This window comes from Grampus griseus (assembly GCF_964374135.1).
Source record: "Grampus griseus genome assembly, chromosome: 3".
In the NCBI taxonomy this organism is placed as follows: domain Eukaryota; kingdom Metazoa; phylum Chordata; class Mammalia; order Artiodactyla; family Delphinidae; genus Grampus; species Grampus griseus.
Genome location: NC_139019.1, coordinates 26,261,573 through 26,276,736, shown reverse-complemented (window position 1 = coordinate 26,276,736; position 15,164 = coordinate 26,261,573). Strand labels below are relative to the sequence as shown.

General features: G+C 40.0%; 2 protein-coding genes across 4 annotated transcripts in view; one reads left to right on the top strand and one right to left on the bottom strand.

The window, feature by feature from the left end:
* The window catches only part of GOLPH3 (golgi phosphoprotein 3), a 55,096-nt gene extending 53,300 nt beyond the window's left edge, over positions 1-1,796 (top strand). Inside the window, exons 5-8 of one of the 3 annotated variants that reach the window (XR_014296449.1) lie at positions 283-326; positions 879-950; positions 1,335-1,543; positions 1,641-1,796. The gene's annotated coding sequence lies outside the window, so the exon portion shown is untranslated. Of the gene's footprint in view, positions 1-282; positions 345-878; positions 951-1,334; positions 1,544-1,640 lie in introns of all 3 variants that reach the window. The other 2 variants (XR_014296450.1, XR_014296451.1) reach the window with 2 other exon arrangements.
* Positions 1,797-10,285: 8,489 nt separating this feature from the next.
* Positions 10,286-15,164, bottom strand: part of PDZD2 (PDZ domain containing 2) — a gene marked incomplete at its 5' end in the record, with an annotated part of 239,749 nt that continues 234,870 nt past the window's right edge. The window contains one exon of the mRNA XM_082650455.1: positions 10,286-13,104. Coding sequence (XP_082506581.1) covers positions 12,923-13,104 — 182 coding nt within the window. The 3' untranslated portion in view covers positions 10,286-12,922. The remainder of the gene's footprint in view (positions 13,105-15,164) is intronic.

The following is a 15,164-nucleotide window of genomic DNA, read 5'->3' as shown; positions in this document are numbered from 1 at the left end:
TGCTGAATGAAAGTTGCCGTGGACAATACAAATAAATGGGTGAGGCTGTATTCCAGTAAAACTTCATTTACAAAAATAGGCAGCTGGCCATGGGCGTTGGTTTGCCAATTCCTGTTTTAACTCCTGAAAAAAGACAGATTTTTCTCTCCATTAAAATAACCTCCTTTACCTCCAAAAATGATAACTACTGGTGGTAATTAAGTATAGAAAGTATTAATTTGTAGTTTCTTCCCACAAAATGGATACTTGAAACTTATACCATGTCCTGAAATTTCCTTTTAGGTGAAGATTTACTGTTTTCCTCCAGCAGAGATTTTAGAAATGAGGTAACGGTTGTTTCTAAGGTATTCTCGGCTTTATAAGCTCATCTGTATTCTCAAGCAAGGGGGAAAGGGCCTCACCCAAACTTCTGTCAGCGTTTGTTTCAGAGCAGAGTGCCCGTCAGCTCTACCTGCGTGTGACCTCAACTTCAGTACACGGTTGTGTCTCCAGAGGAGAGGACAAGTGGTCCCATCCAGAGGGGAGGGTGTTACCTAGAACTCCTTCTTCCTGTAGAAGGCCACTGTTTTACAGTTCTCTGCAAGCAGGAGTGGTGTGACTCCAGGGACATTATTCTGTGTGGAAGGAGCAGTATGTCCACAGGCTTATGCCACTTTTGTTAAAAGCCTTCAGATCCAAGAATCAGGCAGTGAGTTTTGATATAATAAAATTTACTGTGCAATAATAAATCGATTTCTTCATATGTTTAATTGCTGAGTGTTCCTTAGAATAACCTGGTCTGGAACAATGCTGTAACAGAAGGGAGAAAGGAAGGAAACTTACTGAATGCATGCTCTGTGCCTAGTAAAGTATTTTATATCTTGTTTTGACCTCCCCAGACTGCAATTACTATCTTCATTTAATGAAGAACAGGCTTGGATTGGAGGGGTTGCCCAGCCTCACATTATCTGGTAAGTGTTTGAGCTTTTAATCCTGAAGTGATTGAAAACAGTAATGGCATTCAACCATAATTTTTCCTTTCTTATTTGGGGACTAGGAGGGGGCTTCTTTTCCTTAACAGAGACAAAAACCATGATAGCGGGCATGCAAAAAATTCTCATGGTGGTGCAAAATACAGTGATAAAAGGATATCCCTGCTTTATTCTGATATCTTGGTATAACTTACATAAATTATCTTTTGGGGGTGAAAAAGTTGACTAGTTCTATATATTCTCAGGAGAAACAAGCATCATCAGATGTCACTTGGCCAAGAAATCCCTGGCCTGCTGAAGCAAGATTGCCTTGTGGCCTCTGATGCATTACATTACTCAGTTCTTCCCCTCGTTTGCAAACAGATGGGTACAATACTTTTTTAAAGTATGACAAAGCCTTGAATTTGGCCACCACCTGAAGGAAAGTGAGAGGGGCTGGTGTGTGGTTCAGTGGCAATATAGGACCAATGAGTGATGACATCCAGCCTGATGATGACAGGAGTCCATGACTGCCATGCATGGCTACTCTTGCCCCAGGAACATGGAAACCACTAGTCACAAGTCTATGTGAGGTATTTATGAAGTTTAATTCCAACTCAATGGCCTCTCCATCTTAAATGGAGATATTTATATTGTCAGATAACATTGTTCCATTTCACTTTCATCCAGATCAAGATGACTGACAACCTGAGGTAATTTCTAATTCATTGCAGTCCACTGGGTCCCAGAATGATAGCCCTGACTCTTGTAAGTTCTGCATGGATGTCGTATGTTCTTTAATAGCACCAAGTAAGGAAGTGATGTTAAGGCTTGTCACCTTGCAGGCTACTTACTCTTCAAAGAGGCATGGATGGTAAAGTTAGATTGATATCCACACTTCCTCAGCCCAGTATTAGAATTATGTAGGCAATTACTCCTGATAGAGCAGTGGTATAACTGTGATTCCCACTAGCATCATTATATACTGGTGTGCAATTTACTTTTTGCCCTTACATTGTAGAGAACTTTCAGAATAAGCACACATCATTCTCTTTAATCATTTTTGGCTTCATTGTATAATGTCTCCCATTAATGGACATTTGGGTTCTTCTCATGTTCATTATTACAAACATATTGTAATGTATATTTTTGTACATATTTTTATATTTGATTTCCATAGGAGGAATTAATAGAAGTAAGTTTGCTCAAAGACTATGCCTTGAAAATGTAAAAGATAAAGCCGAATTTTCTAAGATTCATGTTAAGTTCCACTTCAAATAACGTGAATGCTGGTTTCCTCACACCTTAGCTAATACCGTAGAGGGTGTCATCAATCCTGGTCTTTGCCAAGGTAATAGTGAGGAGTATGGTCAAATTGTTTTATTTATTGAAGGGTTGATTATCATTTACTATCTTTATTGGTAATTTGTATTTTTTTTCTGTGAGTTACCTGATTATGTTCTTTATCCATTTTCTAATTTAGGGTATTGATCTTTTTATGTATTGATTCACCAGGACTTTCCATACATATATTGTGGATATTAACCCTGTGTCTGACAGTGATGCAATTGTTTTTCTCAGTCTTTGGAGTTGGTATATATGGTAAGTAATTTTTTTCCTTTTTTCCTTTTTTTTTTTTTTTTTAACAATTCAGAAAAGTGTAAGATGCAGTAGTGCTTAAGCATGGAATCTGTGGAGACCTTAATTATCATACTAAAGAGATCAGCATGGTATTCAGGTTTGGGGATATATTTCATAAAAATTTGGGGAGGTATGATTAAATATAACAAATATAAAAATCATGAAAAATACATATAATTATATGTGTATATAAAGGTTTCATGTAATTTTTATGATTAAAATACAAATGGAAAATCTCATAAACAAATGTATAGGCTAGTGGATTATCTTAAGGCGAACACGCTTGCAGCCGTCACCCAGGCCAGGAGATAGAACCTTGCCAGCTGTCCAGAAGCCGTTCAAGGCTTCCTCCTAATTACAACCTCCCTAAGTCTCTATCCCAACCCAGTATTCATCTTTAATGATTTTGTTCTGTTTCATTTTTCGTTTTATATGTCTGTTTTAGTTTCTCTCAATCTATAAGTTCTTTCCCTCATCTCTCTTTATTGTTTTCCTTGAGGAATATTTGTTGATAAAATTGGATCCCTTGTCCTGTTGTTTGGATTTTGCTGATTGTATCCACATAGTGTAGTTTAATGTGTTTTATTGACCTCTACTTCCTGAGAATTGGGCGTTAGATCTGAGGCTCCGTCAGATTCGAGTTGGTTTGTGTAGGCACCTGTTTCATCGGTGGTGGTGTGTTCTTTCATCGGGAAGCACATGGTGTCTCTCTTTTTGTGATGGTTTGTGATAGCAGTCTTGCTGTTCAGTTATTAGATCCTGTGATTTATTGAGGTTGCATGTGGTGATATTTTAACTGTTATCATTTCTCCTTTGTTTATTAGCTAAAGTATTTCTATGAAGAGAAACTTCACCTTACCTACAATACCGTTTAGTACAGTTCATAGAGGAAAGGTAGGAGAATTGCTACATTTTATTTACCAGTTTTCAAAATAGACTTGTTTCCAAAGCATTCTCCAAAGGTGACTGATTAATTTTCTTTAAGTATCCTGAACTTGTGGAAATTAACATTCTTTTATCATCATCATTTTCCTTGATGAGAAGTGGGATTCTTGATACGGAAAAGTAGAGCTATAGCTTTAAGACAGAAGATAGAAAACCCTTGTTGTTCTAAATTTGAATCAGAAGTATTGGTGTAAACTTACAGGGTACTTTATTTCTTCCTTTTTTATTGTGGTAAAATATACGTAACATAAAATTTACCATTTCAGCCATACTCAAGTGTACAGTTCCGTGCCTCTGCTTTTTGTAGTTGCGCTGCATCTGCTTTGTAAGAACATCATCATTATATTATAATCTCTCCCTTTTAACTCTTGCTTTAGTCTTAACTATTCAAGTAAATACACGCTTAATGCTCACCACCAGCCCTTACGTCATCTATCCAGTCATTCTGCTTGTCTTGCTCATTTGTTAGTAGATTCTTCTGGAAGGGCTTGTGAGACTAGTATACCCTGAGTTTTCGTATGCTGATAACAGTTTATCTGTAGCCTTTTGTATGAAAGTCTGTTTGGATAAAATGGTTGGGTCACTTTTTTTTTTTTTAGTATCTTAAGTATGTTCTTTTTGGTTTAAAACGTCACTGTCAATGTCTGCTGATAACATGATTTTCTTTCCCTCATGAATGCCTTATTCTTTTTTGCCTGGAGCCCACGGGATTTTTTTCCTCCGATTTTTCGCCAGTGATGTTACTGCAGTACGTTTTGGTGTTGGTTGTTCTGGATCCGTATTCCCAAGCACCTGGTGTGTTCTTTCAATATGTAGCATCAAGTCTTTTTTTATTCTCAATTTCAGGAAAATGAAAGTTTTAATAATTGTTCTGTTCCCTTGTTTAGGCTTTCTTCTTTGGGGATTGCTATTACGTATGTTGTTTTGGGTCACTTTTGCTTGGCTTCTTTTCTTTATTATTGATCTTTAAATGTTTTACCTGTTTTCTCTTCTCTTCCTCTCAAGACATCCTGTTTATTTACTGTGAATGATCTTCCTAGTTTAGTTTTTTCTGAAATTAATTTTTTCCTGAGTTTTAATAATCAATTTCTAAATTTTTCTGATTTCTATTGATATCATTCATATTTTGTGTCATTTTCCTGATGTATTTTAACTCATTTTTTTTTGTGGTACGTGGGCCTCTCACTGTTGTGGCCTCTCCTGTTGCGGAGCACAGGCTCTGGACGCGCAGGCTCAGCGGCCATGGCTCACGGGCCTAGCCGCTCCGCAGCATGTGGGATCTTCCCGGACTGGGGCACAAACCCGTGTCCCCTGCATTGGCAGGTGGACTCCCAACCACTGCGCCACCAGGGAAGCCCCTAACTCATTTTGAGGTATTATATTTTTCATTGGTTCCCTAGGTATGTCTTTCTGGTGTGCTTTTGTTGTCTCTAGGGATTATATTTTCTCCTCATGCTCTTTTTCTTATGATAACTTTGTATGGGATTTGACCTGGATTGTCTTCTGTTGCCCATGTTTACATGAAATTACTTTTCCTGTTTTAGAAGGGAGATGCAGGTCAGGGTAGCTTTTCTAACTGCGTTTATTCTCTAGAACCCCTTCCTCTGTTTTTGAGTGTGAAGAAGTACGGCAGCTTGCTTTCTGAGATCTGGTTCTGCCACTCTCAGCCACCTTTATCTGGACCTTCTTTTTTCTTGATCTCTGTTGTTCTCTTGCTCAGTTTCGATTTTGTTCCCAGTAGTTTCTCCTCAGTGTGGGGCGTTGGCTGATCATTTTTGAAAGTGAAAAAACGATTCAGGTTTCAGGGGCCGTTACCCAGTCGGTCCTCTGAGCTTCCCTGTTGATTATGAGGCCAAGGGTGAGGATGTCAGGGTGGGTGTGTGTCTTAGGGGTATCAGATGCCCTGTTGCTTCCCTCTACCCTCCTTGTACAGATTCCAATACCATATTGGTCTTGTTGCTTGTTAGTAGTTTACTCCTGCTCGTTTGTACCTTCTGGGGTTTGTGAGGGTACTTTCACACCTAGTTTTGTGGTAGATGTTTACCATGGTTTTTCTATACTAGTTGTTCTGGGTTGTATGTGTGCGGTGTTAGTGGTGGGGAAGGGGAAGTAGGTGGGATATGAGGAAATTAAAAAACTATGTTGGGGAGTTCCCTGGTGGCCTAGTGGTTAGGATTCTGGGCTTTCACTGCCGTGGCCCGGGTTCAGTCCCTGGTCTGGGAACTGAGATTCCTGCAAACTGTGCGGTGCGGCCAAAAAAACAAACTCTGTCACTGTTGTGTTATCTTGCCTGAATCTGCTGGGAGAGCCCCCAGTGGTTTTTAGTTTGCATGTAGTCTCATTAAATTATGAGTCTTTTGCTTTATAGCTTCTGCATTTAGCCTCATATTCACTTTATGATTAAAACAGTATATTTAGCTCTTTTGATGGGTTTTTATTTTCCTTTCTTGCTTTTAAATTTATGTATGGTGATTCTGGAATTTTATTTTGTTGTGAAGGATTTTGTTGCAAGGAAGCCAGCTTTTTTTACCTCCCCTAAAATATTTAGCCAGTTTTTCCAAAATCAGCTATTGTATAATCTGTTTTCTGTAACTGACTTAGAATGCCCCTTTGAATTTTCTTTGAATTCAGAATCTATCTGTCATCTTTATTCCAGTGGTTTGGCTGTCCATGGAAGAGGAGACACTTTTAATTATAGTAGTTTTTTTGATGATGTTGTAATAGGGCTAGTCCCCCACTTATTATGCTTTTTCAAAATCTGGTTATTTTTACATGTTTATCCTACCAAATGGACTTCAGAATAATTTTTTTCAGGTTAAAAAATTATTTTGAGATCATTGTTGAAATTATATTACATTTATAAACTAGCTTGAGGAGAGTTGAGATTTTTAGTGTTGTCATCCTATCCCAGAATAAGCTAAACCTCCCCATTTGTTCGAGTTATTGGTTTTATGTCCCTTAATAGAATTTTGTAATTCATTTAGATCTTTTTAAAAATAATTAATTAATTAATTTTCTGGCTGTGGTGGGTCTTTGTTGCTGCGCGCGGGCTTTCTCTGGTTGCGGCGAGCGGGGCCTACTCTTCGTTGCGGTGCACGGGCTTCTCATTGCGGTGGCTTCTCGTTGCAGAGCATGGGCTCTAGGCACGCGGGCTTCAGTAGTTGTGGCTCGTGGGCTCTAGGCGTGCGGGCTCACTAGTTGTGGCACACGGGCTTAGTTGCTCCGCGGCATGTGGGATCTTCCCAGACCAGGGCTCAAACCCATGTCCCCTGCATTGGCAGGCAGATTCTTTTTTTTTTTTTTTTTTTTTTTTTTTGTGGTACACAGGCCTCTCACTGCTGTGGCCTCTCCCATCGCGGAGCACAGGCTCCGGACGTGCAGGCTCAGCGGCCATGGCTCACGGGCCCAGCCGCTCCGTGGCATGTGGGATTTTCCCGGACCGGGGCATGAACCTGTATCCCCTGCATCGGCAGGCAGACTCTCAACCACTGTGCCACCAGGGAAGCCTTCTTTTAGGTCTTGCCAGTCCTTGCCAAAGTTAAACGTACTTTTAGTTACTATTGTGAGTGTTTCCTCTTATAATATGTTTTAAGTGGTTATTATTTATGAGTAAGAAAGCTCTTGTTTTGGTGGATGATTTCTGATAGCCAACTTTACTGAATTCTAATATTTTAACAGTTTTTAAATTGATGTGTTTGTGCTTACAAACAAGTACCCAGATATATCTGTGCACACTATATGATACATTTGTTTCTTCTATTTATACCTCTTAAAATTTTTTTGTCTAATTGTATTGGCTTGTACCTCTAGAATATTGTTATCCAACAATAACAGCAGTGAACATCATTTTTGTTTGTATTCCTGAATCTAATGGGAATGATTCTGGAGTTTTTCCATTAAGAGTTTGAAGCAGGCTTTTAAAAAAGTATGTCTTTCACAGGATTTGTGTGTGTGTGTGTGTGTGTGTGTGTGTGTCCTACTGATATAATGAATTACATTCTGCATTTACATTTATAGATTTCTTAATTCCAAATCATTCATGCATTCCTGGAGTTAACATCACTTAGACTTGGTATTTTCTTTATTGTACTACTGGATTCATTGGCTAACATTTAATTAGGATTTTATTTATAAATTTGTTTTGTCCATTTTCATTGTTTTCTAAGCACTTTTCAAGTTCATCAAGTTCATCTTCAATGGCACTGACTTGTATTCTGCAATGTGATTTGACTCGATGCTTATATGGCTTTGGTTTCGTAAGGTGGTCTCCTCAGTTTCTTTTTCGTTCTACTAGATCCACATTAATCTCATTTGATTTTCTTATCTCTTCTTTGATCTTGTGCTTCTTAGAAGCCACATTCTCTTTGAGTGCACTGAGAATATGAAGCAGTTTGTGCTTATAATTTTCTTTTGATTCCTAAGGTAGTTGTCCAAATTATTTTTTTTTTCTGCGTTTTGCATACTATGTTTCAACACCCTCCCCCCACCTTTCCCAGCTTGGTATTCACGAGAAGGGCCCTTGCCAAGCCTGTTTAATGGGGAAGGTGGGGTTCTACTGAAGCCTGCCATTTGGTCAGTAATGGATACTTCAGAGCTCTGTGTTTAAGCATCATTCAGCTCCTCCCTTAGAATGAGAGAGGAAAGTTGGATACCAGTTGATTTTAATCTTTATTCAGATCTACTCAGCTGCGCTGGGGGGATCGAGAAGAAGGCTGTGATCGGTGCTTGGTGTGGCTTTTACGGGGTTGGGTGAGCAGAGGCTGCTGGTCTCTGAATGGATCAGTTGAGCCCTTTCGTTTCAGAAACGTACGTGGTAGGGACTCCCCTCAGATCAAACCATTCCTTCCCTGTTACTCCTCTGACCTGCTGAGGCTGGCCAGGTGCCTGGGAAAATCAAAATGAGCCTCCCCTTTAACTTCACCTTCTCTACCATTCTGAGGAGTGGAAATGGCTCTGATTCTGGGTGCTTCCTGCTTTTTCTGGGGCTCACCTTCTGTAATTCCCTTTCTTCAAGTTAAGGGTTTTGGTGACATTCTGATACTCTTCATAACTCTCATACCATCTTTGCTTTCTCACATTCAGAGAGAATTGTATCCCATTTCATTGTTCTCCTTCAGTTTGGTCTCAGGTTTCATTTATTGTACATGGTATGTAGCCTTCAACATTCATAGAATGGATTTGTGGCTATTTCTTTTTTCTTTTTTTGTTTTTAAATTTATTTATTTATTTTTGGCTGCGTTGGGTCTTTGTTGCTGCATGCGGGCTTTCTCTAGTCGCGGCAAGTGGGGGCTACTCTTCGTTGTGCGCAGGCTTCTCATTGCGGTGGCTTCTCTTGTTGCGGAGCACGGGCTCTAGGCGCATGGGCTTCCGTAGTTGCAGCACGTGGGCTCAGTAGTTGTGGCTCACGGGCTCTAGAGCACATGCTCAGTAGTTGTGGCGCACAGACTTAGTTGCTCCGCGGCATGTGGGATCTTCCGGACCAGGGCTCGAACCTGTGTCCCCTGCATTGGGGACCACTGTGCCACCAGGGAAGTCCCTGTGGCTATTTCTATAGTGTATTAAAACTCTCCCCCAGGAAAGAGTTCTGCCCAACTGTAGCAGTGGACTGAGCCAATCAGAATCTTAATTTTTGGAGGATATATGGAAAATCAGGCAGGCAGCAGCCTGTATGTCCAGAGAAATCCTGTGATATAGAGTGGGGCTAAAATTATAGCAAAATAGCATTCATCGGTTTCTAAGTAAAGAAAAGGTGTGAGGAATTGGGGATAAGGCTGCCAGCTAGTGGAGGGAGGAGAAGCGGGTCTGCAGAAACAGACCCACAAACAGCAGTGGAGGGCACTGAGTGACAACCCATGAGCCCCCGAGTTCCTCCCGTCGCTGAGGCCTTGTCATATGCTGAGTTCTATTCTGGGATTTCTGTGAGATGCCGTCTTGCCTTCTTCCCTTGGGCCACTCTAGTTTGGCGTCTGCATCTGAAAACCAAAACAGCCTAAAATAAAGCAGATGCTTTTTATTTCACTCTGTGAAATAAGATCCCAGATTATCCAAGTATTTGTGGGGGAAGGAGTGGTGAATGGGTAGGGATTTTAGGAAAAATGAAGAATGTATTCATTGTGAAGAATGAGAGAAAAAACTGGCAAGGAAACAATTGCCAAGTAGCATCCAGAGTCCAGTTGAGGTCGGAAGCCTTGAATTTATAGCAAATCACTATGTGTAGTTGTGAGATTTTTCTTTAGGAATAGGCATGTGGGCACCAAGAGGCTGGCTGGTTGGAAGGATCCTGGATTAGACGGGGCGAGGGAGCTGTGCGCCTCTGGGCTGGAGGGCCATTGCTGTCCTCTACCGTGGGGTCTAGTCTAAATAGAGAAGGGAAAGAAACACGGGTGGGGATTCTGAAGCGGAGAAAAGTACCAGTTGCCTAGGGATTGGAGGGCCTGTTGAAACTGAAGCAGAACCAGGGGGAAGGGGAGTAAGCTCCGGAAGGTCGGGAGGTTGTAAAGGCATGAGATGTCTGATTTCAAGATCTCAGAGGGGGAATGGGTTTGGATTGCGTCAGATCCTGGGTGTGGCCATGGAAGAAGTGTGGTTGACTTGCCTTCTTTTGCCTTTGCCCCTCTCACCCATTTAGGTAATCACCATTTCTTAGCTTGATGGTTTAAAAGGTTTTTCTATAGATGCAGAAGTGAACAAACAAAAAAACAAGTAGTAAACAGTGTTTATTTTTTTAAAATTACTTAAAAAAGGTTGTTTATAGAGACGTGGATTTACATAACTTGGCGACAACATTTTAAAAATGTACAGGCTATTTCATATTATTGCACTTACTCTTTAATAATATATAAGGCATTTTATCTTACATAAATAAAGGATAATGTATAATATCATACAACAGGTGTGGTGCCAACTAAAAGTCAACCCTAAAATTAAATGAGCTGCGTATGGGACGCTCGCAATGAAACCCGGCCTACTTCAACCGTCACGGTACATCCTTGCAACTACGATTTACATGTTATGACACAGTTACCATCATAGCTTATTGTGGATGAAGGACCAGTTAAAAAACCAAAACAATGCAAGTTTTAGTAGGACAATACCATGAGTGTTCATGTCAGGAAGTTTGGGAGTTTATTAGAGTAATTAGAAATACTAGTCATGCCTTGAACACTGACGACAAATAAATAGCTTTCTATCTTAGGGTCAAAGTTTAGCTTTTGCTTCCTCCCTTAAATTCCAATTGTCAGATTCCAAGGGAACCCTTCTGGCAAGGTCCACTGGAAACGGCTGATGACTTGAATATAGTTCAGTGACCCAGAGGGCTACCCTTGCACTCTTCAGATAAGAGGATTAGGACCTCTTAGAAGGAGACCATTCCGCTGCTTCAGAAACTCCTATCTGTCACACAGGACTGTGCATTTCTATGTAGGCACAGCTGGAAGAGTGGAGGCAAAAAATCGTTTTCAGTGTTGACTTCAAAGAGTCTCTCATCATTTAGGCAAGAAAGCAGAAGCCACAAAGCTGACCCCAGAGACTTAAAAACAATCTAGCATGCACCTTGCACTGACTTCCTATAGTATCCTACTTGGAACTGTAATAGTGAAAAGTAGAAGCTAAATTAATCAGGTCTTTCTAGCTAACTCCTGAACTACATTCTCTTTTGTATAACCTGTTTAAAAATGAGAAATCTTGGCTCACACCAGCCAGATATTTCACTCCCGTCTGAGAACCTCTCTGGGCCAGCTCCACAGAGGTTTACTGGGATTAGTCACTCAGAAATAGGTTAATTAAAGAAATCGCCGACATAAAACCTTAGCGTCACCATGCACGCAGGTATGCAACCTCACCCGTATTCCCAGGACTCAGCTGGCCTGCACCACCGAGGATGTGGCTTGTAACTACGCAGTTCTGCTCCTTTACCTTGAAAGACTGACTCACCCTCGTTTTCCACCTTCTTACTATGTTTTGGTAAATGAAGCTGATGAGGATTTGGGTCTTAAGAAAAGAAGGTACAGTACGAGGGAGAAGAGCCAGTTTTGTGACGAGGAACAGCACGTGGAATGGGAACAGTTACTAAGAAGAAGCTTGTGCTTCAGGAGGGCAGCTGGGACGAGTGTCACAAGCAAGCGTGAGTCACAGCAGTGTTCTGCTGGGAAACATTTTTGGCAAAAGGAAGAATTTGCAAAACAGGAGAACAAAAAGAGCAAAAACTTCAGTCACTGCAGAGCTATGCCATTACACCCAGGTCAGGAAAATAGATCCAGTGCTTAGAAATGTTACATTTCTTAAGCTTGTTGAGAAGAGAAAGGGGAAAAAAAAAAATCAGCCAAAGAAAAGAAAGTCCCCTAAAAGGATTATTTTAAGTTCCTCTATTGGGATTATAAATCCAAGGACACTAAAAAGATAATTGCTTTCTGAAAATTTAAATTAGTGGTTGGATCTATAAAATATAGAAATGGAAACTCAGTGACAATGATATTTTTGCCTGCTCTTTTGTTGACCAGTCTTGAATTCAAATATTTATTCAAGACAAGTTTCAAAGTAGATGCAAGGTGCTTGCAGAGCTGGAACTGTCTGCTCATTCTAAGCAGCAAAGTTCACAGCTATTTAGTACAGTTTATCAGAACTGCATTCCCGTAAAATTGCCTTACGACGTACACTTTTAGGTCATGATCAGCACTTCACGGTGATCCATAACCACCGAGTTAGTTAAACTATGCAGCCATACGTTGCACATTACACTCACTAAAAATACCACTTTCTGTATTTTGCTTTTTCATTTTTGGATAATTCCTGAGCTCAGTCTAACCATTAGGTCATAATTGATTTTCTTTTTTCAAGTCTCATTTTCTTTTCAGGATAACATACAGACCCTACCGCTCCTTCCACTGAATGTGCCTAAAAGCATTCTGTCATTTACTTACTTACTTACAAAATTATATAAAACTATAGTCCTTTTTAGTTGTGACACTTGTGTTGCCCCTCAGACTTTGTTAGCCTCCCTAGTTGCCAGGATTGAGTGTGTTGGGAGAGGTGGCTAGAAGGATGCGGAGGTCTCACTAAATGTTTCAAGTGAAGAAGGGCATGCCGCATCTTGTGTCCCCATCAGGAAACATAGAAGGTGTCAGGGGACAGGCACTGGAACAGAATGAACCCTCCTGGCCTAGGTGATCCAGGCAGAAGGTTTCTGAGTTCCGCTCCATTGCTGCTGCTTCATGTGTAAGTAAAAAACTGGAGAGTTGTTTGTTTTATCGTCCTTGCCACACCAGTGCTTCTGTGTTGTTTCAGGAACCCATTGTTTAAAGAAGTCATTCTGATTTGCTAAAGAAAGAAGGGAACTGAGAAAAGGAGATTCTGATTAATAAAAAATGTAACAAGCGCAATTAGTGTCACTACCAGTGCTTGTTGCATGAAGAATTCCTGTGCTTTCTAATTACTAACTGCACAGGTCCCTCTGGGACAGACTTCATAATATTCCAGGCATCGAAGTGCATGAGCCCAACCAGGGATTTCCCGTTAATGGCAAGAATTTCATCTCCAGCTTCTATTGTTCCAGCTTGCTCAGCTGCACCACCTGAGAGAAAAAATACAGAATAATAGTTTGGTACTTTCGTAATATCCAGAATAAATTCCAGGTAAATGAAAAACTTAAGTGAGAAATATCTCTAAACCATGTGCCTATATTCTTCGGAGAGGGAAATTTTCTTTAAACAAGACGCACAAAGCAAATACCCAAAAAAAGAAATCTGACTACATAAAAAATTCAAATCTGTAACCCCTCTTTCCCCGAAACATAAGCAACTGACTACAGGAAGATATTTTCATTGTATTTAGTCAACAAATAAAATGAAACATTAGAGTTAATATCTAGCCAAGCTAAAGAACTCCAAATCAATAAAGAACACACCAAAAAAATCCAAATGACCAATAAAGCAAGTTCAACTTCTACTCATTAACAAGTATAGTCTGATATAGCCACATGCTGAGAATGGGATTACCTGCTCAGCTATGACTGTGGAGATTACTTAAATTATCACTTACACAAAATTTAACAGATTTCTACACTACAGCTCTGGGTATGTTAGAGCAAGATGATGAGCTTTGGAAAAAACACAAGTGTACGCCCTTTTCTATTTACTTCCTTGCACATGCACATCTAAAACAATCGTATTGAAGAAATGTACACTGGCCGTGCAGGCATCTTTTCATCTTACGGAAGAAAGGACATTAAAAGAGAAAAATTCCCAGGTTTGAAAAAAATTTCCTCAGAAAGCTTTAATTAGATCTCAAAACACTGAGGAGATAAATCTACTTCGTTCTAAATTCCCGAAAATCACTGTTAAATATTATTTGATATCAATACACATGTAATTATAGTTGATTATAAAGATTGACAAAATAAAAAAACATAGCTGGAAGAAAGTGAGTTCAAATGCAATCCACTCAAGGACAAAAACATTTGATGTTGTTAATGACAGAGGCAGATGCTGTCATCGGAAAAGAGGTGAGCCTTCACCGTTACCAGTCCTACAGTGGGAACAGAGAGACTGATTTAGTCCCCGTCATTGCTTTCTCAAGATGCACATTTTTGGAAGTACCAAAGCACTGTTGTCTGACATGCCCAGTTATACTGCGTTAGCATATTTCCCATTCTAGGAGTATTACCTAAAGGCCTGAAGCAGATTATGTGAAACGAAAAGAATTTTCTGAGTGTTCATCTGGTCTGAGGACGTGGGCTTCCAACCAACCCAAACAGGAGGCTGTGAGTTAGGGGAAAGCACGTTGAATACCTGCAGGCAGTCAGACTGGCTTGGGCTCAAGTATGCGACTTCAAGCAAGTTACAGGTTTCCCAAAACCTCAGTTTTCTCATCTGCAAAATGGTGTTAGCCTGTCTTGTTCCCTCACTAGGTTATTACAGGGATCTAATGAGATGAAGCAGATGAAAGTCCTTGATGAACCACTCAGTACTGTTCAGACCAAAGGTAGTGCCAACTTTTGGACTTCTTATACACGAGAGAGAAATAAACTTTTCTTTAAACCATTGTTATTTTGGGTTTTCTATTACATGGGGCCAAGGAGAATCCTAACTAATTTGATCAGGCTATGTCTCTCTCCATTTATTGAGGTTTTAAGAAAAATTTAGAACACTTTTATCTTTTTTCCAAAAAGGTCTTGCATAGTTTTCCTGTGACACACTCTTAGGTTCCTTACGGTCGTTACTGAGAATTGGTATCATACAGTACTGAATCTGCGTTTAGCCTTTTTTCCCCCGTTCAGCCCTGTTTTTGAACTGGTCCCGGTTAATGGATATAGCTCTAACTTGCTTCTTGAATTGCTATATAGTTTTCCCTTTTATGGATGTGATACATTTTACTCATCATTTTGCTACAGATAGAAATTTAAACTGTTTTATAGCTTCCATTTTAGCAAGCACTGCTAAATTCTTCCCCAGAGAGGAACGATTGTTTATACTTCTGCCAGAAAGTATGAGTGTTCTTCTTTCCCTGCATCTTGCCAACACATCATATCATGAGATTTCTTATTTATGGCCAGCCTGATTTTAAAAAGATGATTCCTAATAGTTATAATTTTCACCCAATAACTAATATAAGTTGGAGTGACCTTCCCTATAT